Below are 6314 nucleotides of genomic sequence, written 5' to 3' on the forward strand. Positions count from 1 at the left end.
TTACCACTTTTTAATTCAAAAATAATAATAACCTGCTACACTAACGATGCCACTCCGTTAAGGCGTTAACCCACTGAATTGATTACTGGGACCCATTTATTACTTTTCGGCAATTTCGGCAGCAAGTTAAAGGCACCGGAGAATTCGCCAATAATTATACCACCGAGTCACCGAACTTCAGTTTACCACCGATATCATTTTCTTATGACAATGACGTTTGTCATTGACAAAATGTAGTAGAGTCCTTTGTCTGTTTATAATTTATATATAGCATGGCCACTGACCCAAAAGTAATGAGCATCATATTTATATCCTCAAAACACAAACCCTCGGATACTCCCCCACCGCCGCAAGGATCTCACTCAGCGCCGCCGTCCGTTGCGCTCAGACACCAGCCTGTCTTCGTCCGGTCGTCCGCGGCTCCGCGATTCTTCATCATTCCCCAAAACACAACCCTAGGTTAGAGTAATCTCTCCCCACCGCCACAAAGAGTGAGACTCAGCGCTGCCGTCGCATCTGCTCGAAGCCGCCGTCCCCACTGAGCTCGTCTCCGCCACTGCTCGAAGGCGCCGTTCCCACTGCAACTCGTCTCGCGTGGTTCCTCCGTCGCTCAGCCGCTGTTCCGCCTCGCCGTCTCTGTTCCACCGCGCTCCACCCCGCCCCTTCTCCGGTTCCGCCGCGCTCCACCTTTCTCTTCTCCATTCCGCTGCGCTCCCCCCTCTGCTCCAAAATCCCTCTCCTTCATATTCTGCCACTTCTCCGCATTGTAAACATAAGACTGCAACCAGCTTCCGCGCGTGACATTCTTGCTCCTTCCCCTTCATACTCTGTTCGTTCGAAGACCAGCGAAGGTTAGTCAATTTTTCTTGCTTTCTCTTTTTGTTTTTAATCTGTTGTTTATTAAAAAATGTGATTTGGTTAATTTAGTTTTTAATGTGTTCTTAAAAACAATTAGTTAATTTTGTCTTTGTTTGTGAGCTTTGATCTCTTATGATGCTATGTACGTAACGTAATTGACTAGTTGATTGGTTCTGAATTTATGAGACTTGAATTTGCCAATTTGTTAAACGGGAGACTTAAATTTGTTGAATGGGAAGCTTGCTAATTACTAATTTAGTTATGCTGCTGACCGCTGATTTTGGGTGCATTTGCTAATTTTGAATTTGTTAAATGGAAAGCTTGTTAATTTGTGTGTTTGCTATTTAGTTCTACTTTATGTAACTTCATATCTTGCAAAATTAATCTTCTTATGGTTCTAGTTCTATGAATGACTGAGTAAATATCATGAAAATATATCTAACATGATGAGAGAGATTTGAATGATAACAGCAAAAATATAATGATGTAATCTGAGTTATGGAACATTAATGTTTAAAGTACCAAAAGTATTGCCACAAAAAACTGTCATAGATAATCATATGTAAGTTAACAAGTGGCACAGTGGCACAGTATGTGATCTGAGGGCTATGAATGTATTTTTCTCTTGTAGAAATGATGATTGGGATGTATGCTTAGTAGGGAGGGGGCACTGGTTTCTTAAATCAATGCTGTTAGCTTGATTTAATTGGAAATTGTAGTGTCCTGACATTTTGACAGGAGATGGGAATGATGCTGGCTACTATGCATTGTGCATATTGGAAATCTTAGCTTTGTTGGCATTTGGAGCTGCTTTATATTCCTGCATTGCTCTTTGTGGTGCTTGGCTGGGCTCTAGTTAGGATATAAATAACCATTTTCTAATTATACAGTGGACAAGTATATTATCGGAGCATGTTGATAATGTAGTCTTATTCTAATTAGAGTATCAAGTGTTGAAAAGAAAGAAAGGAAGTGATTAAACAAGTGAAACAAAAAAATGTGGTAACAATAGTATTAAATAATATTGTGTATGTTACTTATTAATATATGTTTCATATTTTCATTTTATATGCATATTTTTATTCATATTTTATCTATTATTTTATTATAAAACGGTTCTTCTGGTTGAACCATGGTTGAACCTTTTGAACCAATAAATCAATAAACCAGTAATTAGAACGATTTGATGACCAATCTAGTTTTTATCAATTTCTTTTAGTTATTCAATCATTAATTTTTAATGATTCGGCCATTTGGGTGTTGTTGCTGCTGCAATGGTTATCTTTTGCTGATTTTGTCCATCTCTGTCTCGTGCCTCTTTTGGCTTTGGTTCTGTGATCGGAATACTGTGACATTTTATTGGAACACTGAGCTTTGGTTCTGTTTCTGGACTTTTGCAGAGGTGAGCTTTTATTTTATTTTTTTTTTGTTTCAATGTAGTGTAGAATAGATATATTGATGTTAATTGGAATTTGTATTTGTGTAGAATGACACTTGATAGTAAATTTGAAAGCAATTGGAATTTGTGTATAAATTGTTGTTGTTGTTTTAATGTAAGTTTAAAATAAAAATTTGATGCTAATTGAAATTTGTATAGAAGACTTGATTGTTGCTGTTGATTGTTGCTATTTTAATTTTTAATACTTGATTATTGCTGTTTTGATGTAGGTTTAATATTCGATTGATAGCGTAGGTTTAATATTTGATTGTTATTCTTATTTAATTGTTTTAATGTAGGTTTAATGTTAATTTAAATTTTTATATTAGGTATTTTTAGAAATTGCTAATTGATTGTTGTCATGTATTTTACATTAATTTAGGTTTAATACTGTTAATTGATTATTTCATATTTTTTATTTATGTAGGACCGGTTTTAGCCACACGTACCACCTGGCTATTTTGGAAATTTGAAATTTTGGATTACCAAACATTACTCCCTATTCTGACCAGTATGAACATGACTCTTGTTTTATTAAATTAGTTTACCATTAAACATTATTCCACACCGTTTTTCAAACCCCAAATTCTTCTCCTTGACTTGGCCACTCCTTAAAACTTGGTCTCCAAGCTCCCTCTCTCTTTTTATATATCTATATATTATAAATATCATTTCAGTGTCTCTTACAATTTTCACTCACACTCATAATCCTAATATTATTATTCTCCCAACACAAAAAACCAAACGCTTTTCTCTCATTCCATAGTCAAAAGTAATTTTTAAATAATAATAATTTTGAAAATGGCTAGAATATTATTGAGTATGATATCACTGTTCCTACTTTGCAACATGGGGGGAGAGTGCCACAACAATAAACATGAGTGTGGAAGACACCGTTGTGGACCACAAGGTCCTCCAATTCGTTTTCCATTCCGTCTTAAAGAGAAGGAGCCTCCAGAGTGTGGTGTACCTGGCTTTGATCTCACTTGTGATCATAAGCATAACACCCTCATTGAGTTTTCTTCTGTTGTTCCTCAACTTTCAATTAAACTCCTTGTCATGGAAATAGGTTATGAAACCAACTTTCTATACCTCTCTGACCCCGAAAATTGTCTTGCCAGCAAATTTCTTAAACTAATTAGTACTTCTATTTCTCCTTTTCAATTCCAATTTTATAATGATGATGGTCCATTTTCTATATCTATCTTTAATTGCTCACCCGACGGGCAATATCACTTCTCGTGCCCTGTTTATGTTGCTTTTGACGAGAGCGAGACACTCCTCAGTTCCAACCTTGTATCCTGCACCAAGGTGTTTAACTTGTCCACAAAAATCACGGGCATAGACTCCCTCATGAGAAATCGATTGTTGTTAGAGTGGCCGAAACCGAATTGTACTGTCTGTGAGGCGAGTGGCAAGCAATGCATGCTAAAGAACAATGGTTCCAATGCTGCTTCTGTTGTATGCTATGGGAGTATAACTGGTCCCAAGCTAACCAAGAAGATACTTTTTTACATTGCAGGTCAGACAAATTACTTATTACTAGTTGAGCCAAGAGTATGCAATTTTTTTTTTTATCTTGTTCCAATCCTAGTATAGACTGATCAAGACTAAGTAAATAAGTTATCTTCCTTGCATAGGTCCCGCATTTGGATCATTGCTGCTGCTGCTATTGGCTTTTATGTTGTTTAAGAGCTATCGATACTTCAGAATGAAGGGAGATCAAGCAAGGAGTGCCAAGTTCTTGGAGAATTACAGAGCGCTCAAACCTACTAGATTCTCATACGCTGATATTAAGAGAATCACAAATGGTTTCAAAGACAAGTTAGGGGAAGGAGCTCACGGTGCAGTCTTCAAAGGCAAGCTCTCAAACATTATTGTCGCAGTGAAAGTACTCAACAATACCATAGAGGATGAAGAGAAAGATTTCATCAATGAGGTTGGAACCATTGGCAAAAGTCACCATGTTAATGTGGTTCGCTTGCTTGGCTTTTGCGCTCAAGGATTCCATCGTGCTTTAGTCTATGATTTCTTCTCAAAAGGATCACTTGAGAACTTCATCACCACACCAGACAACAATGACATTTTCCTTGGATGGGACAGGTTGCACCAAATTGCTCTTGCTATAGCAAAAGGCATCGAGTATCTTCATCATGGTTGTGAGCAGCAAATCCTTCATTTTAACATCAATCCCCGTAACATCTTGCTTGATGACAGATTCACACCCAAGATTACTGATTTTGGATTAGCCAAGTTATGTTCCAAGGACAAAAGTGCAGTGTCAATGAGCGCAGTTAGGGGAACCTTGGGCTACATTTCTCCTGAAGTTGTATCAAGAAACTTTGGCACTGCCACCAACAAAGCAGACATTTACAGCTATGGAATGTTGCTACTTGAAATGGTGGGAGGGAGAAAGAATATGGTTACAGGAGAAGAGGGACGTTCTCACATCTTGTATCCTGAATGGGTGCATAATTTGATTGATGGGGAAGATGTACATGTGCATGTTGAAGATGAGCATGATATTAAAATTGCAAGGAAGATTGCAATTGTGGGACTTTGGTGCATTAAGTGGGATCCATCAAACCGTCCATCTGCCAAAACTCTTGTAAAAATGCTTGAATCAGATGGAGATAAGCTCACAGTTCCTTGTAATCCTTTTAACTCTAGTGACTCCAGTAGTTCTAGGGGGTGTTTGGCAAACGCGTTGGAAGGGAAGAAGCACGTTTAGGCTTTTTGAAAGCTTTAATTTTTGATTAGGTATATAAAATAATTGTGATTTTTGTGTATTATATTTGTTATTATCTTTTTATAATATGATTTATTGATTCTATTAGATAAAGTAATTTAAACAAAAAATTAATTGTAAATATTTATTTTTTTTATTATTTTTAGTACTCTTTTTTATAATTATAATTTTCGTATACTATGTTTTAATGTAATTTTTTTATAATATAAATTATGATTTCATTAAAAAGATAAATTAAATAAAAAATTAATTATAAATAATAATAAAATCATTGGATTCTAAATTAATATTAAAAATAAGATTACTGAGAGTATTAAAATAGGAGTATGATATAAGAAAATATTAAATTAATATTTTTATATTAATATTTAAAAAATATAATATATTTAATTAAATATTTTTTATATATATTTTAAATTTATATTTTTTATTTTTATTTAAAAATATATTATATCTATTTTTATATATTATTTTTATTTTTATAAGTAAATATTAATTTTATTATAAAATTAATTAATAAAATTTATTTAAATATTTAAAATTAAATGATAGAATAATATAAAAAAATTATTTAAGTTAATGTCTATTTTAGTATTTTTTTTAAAGTGATTTTAAATAGTATAAGTTAAATAATATTTATTTTATTATAATTTATTTTAATATAAAAATTATTAAACATAAATTATTTTAACATAAATTTATCTTTTATTAAAATCAAGTTTTTAAAATTAATTTTATGTAAACTCTTATTTGTAAATTGTAATCTAACTGTAATACATATGATAGTCCTTTATAGATAAAAAAAAGAAAAGCAATGAACAATCAATGACATCCTGTACAATAGTTCTATGGTTTGTTATTTGTTTTAAGCATCTTTTGCGACTGTGAATCTGTGATTTCATTGTAGGTGAGTGCTAGCGGGAAGAGGTGGAATTTTTTTCCTCACCTTAGAAAAATGAGTGGAGTAATGCGGTGCATGACACCAGGGGCGGAGCTAGATAAAATATTAGAGGGGGGCCAAAAATATTTATCCAATAAACTAAGACTAAAATAAAATTTTAAGGGGGGCTAAACTAAAATTTACATATAATTTACATGTAAAAAATTAAAATTAGGGGGGGCCATCGCCCCCCTTTCCCACCACCTAGCTTCGCCCCTGCATGACACGTAGTTTAGTGTGACTACACGCATAGACATTGTCTGCAATCCGTGATTCAGACTTCAGGGAGTTATCTGGAGTGGGTTTTTGTTGGAGTTATCTGGAGTTTA

General features: G+C 34.1%; 1 protein-coding gene across 2 annotated transcripts; it reads left to right on the plus strand.

Annotated features, from left to right (window-relative positions):
* The first annotated feature begins 310 nt into the window (after positions 1 to 310).
* Positions 311 to 5075, plus strand: LOC130973165 (rust resistance kinase Lr10-like). Of its 2 annotated transcripts, none has more exons than XM_057897592.1 (3): positions 311 to 851; positions 2724 to 3818; positions 3937 to 5075. In XM_057897592.1, exons 2-3 carry the CDS (start codon positions 3098 to 3100, stop codon positions 5025 to 5027), a joined length of 1812 nt encoding a protein of 603 aa, XP_057753575.1. In that variant the 5' UTR covers positions 311 to 851; positions 2724 to 3097; the 3' UTR covers positions 5028 to 5075. The 2 variants fall into 2 exon arrangements, with proteins under 2 accessions (XP_057753575.1, XP_057753574.1); XM_057897591.1 differs by lacking the exon at positions 311 to 851 and adding an exon at positions 965 to 2260.
* Positions 5076 to 6314: the final 1239 nt, after the last annotated feature.

This window comes from Arachis stenosperma, chromosome 4 (genome assembly GCF_014773155.1).
Source record: "Arachis stenosperma cultivar V10309 chromosome 4, arast.V10309.gnm1.PFL2, whole genome shotgun sequence".
Taxonomy (NCBI): Eukaryota; Viridiplantae; Streptophyta; class Magnoliopsida; order Fabales; family Fabaceae; genus Arachis; species Arachis stenosperma.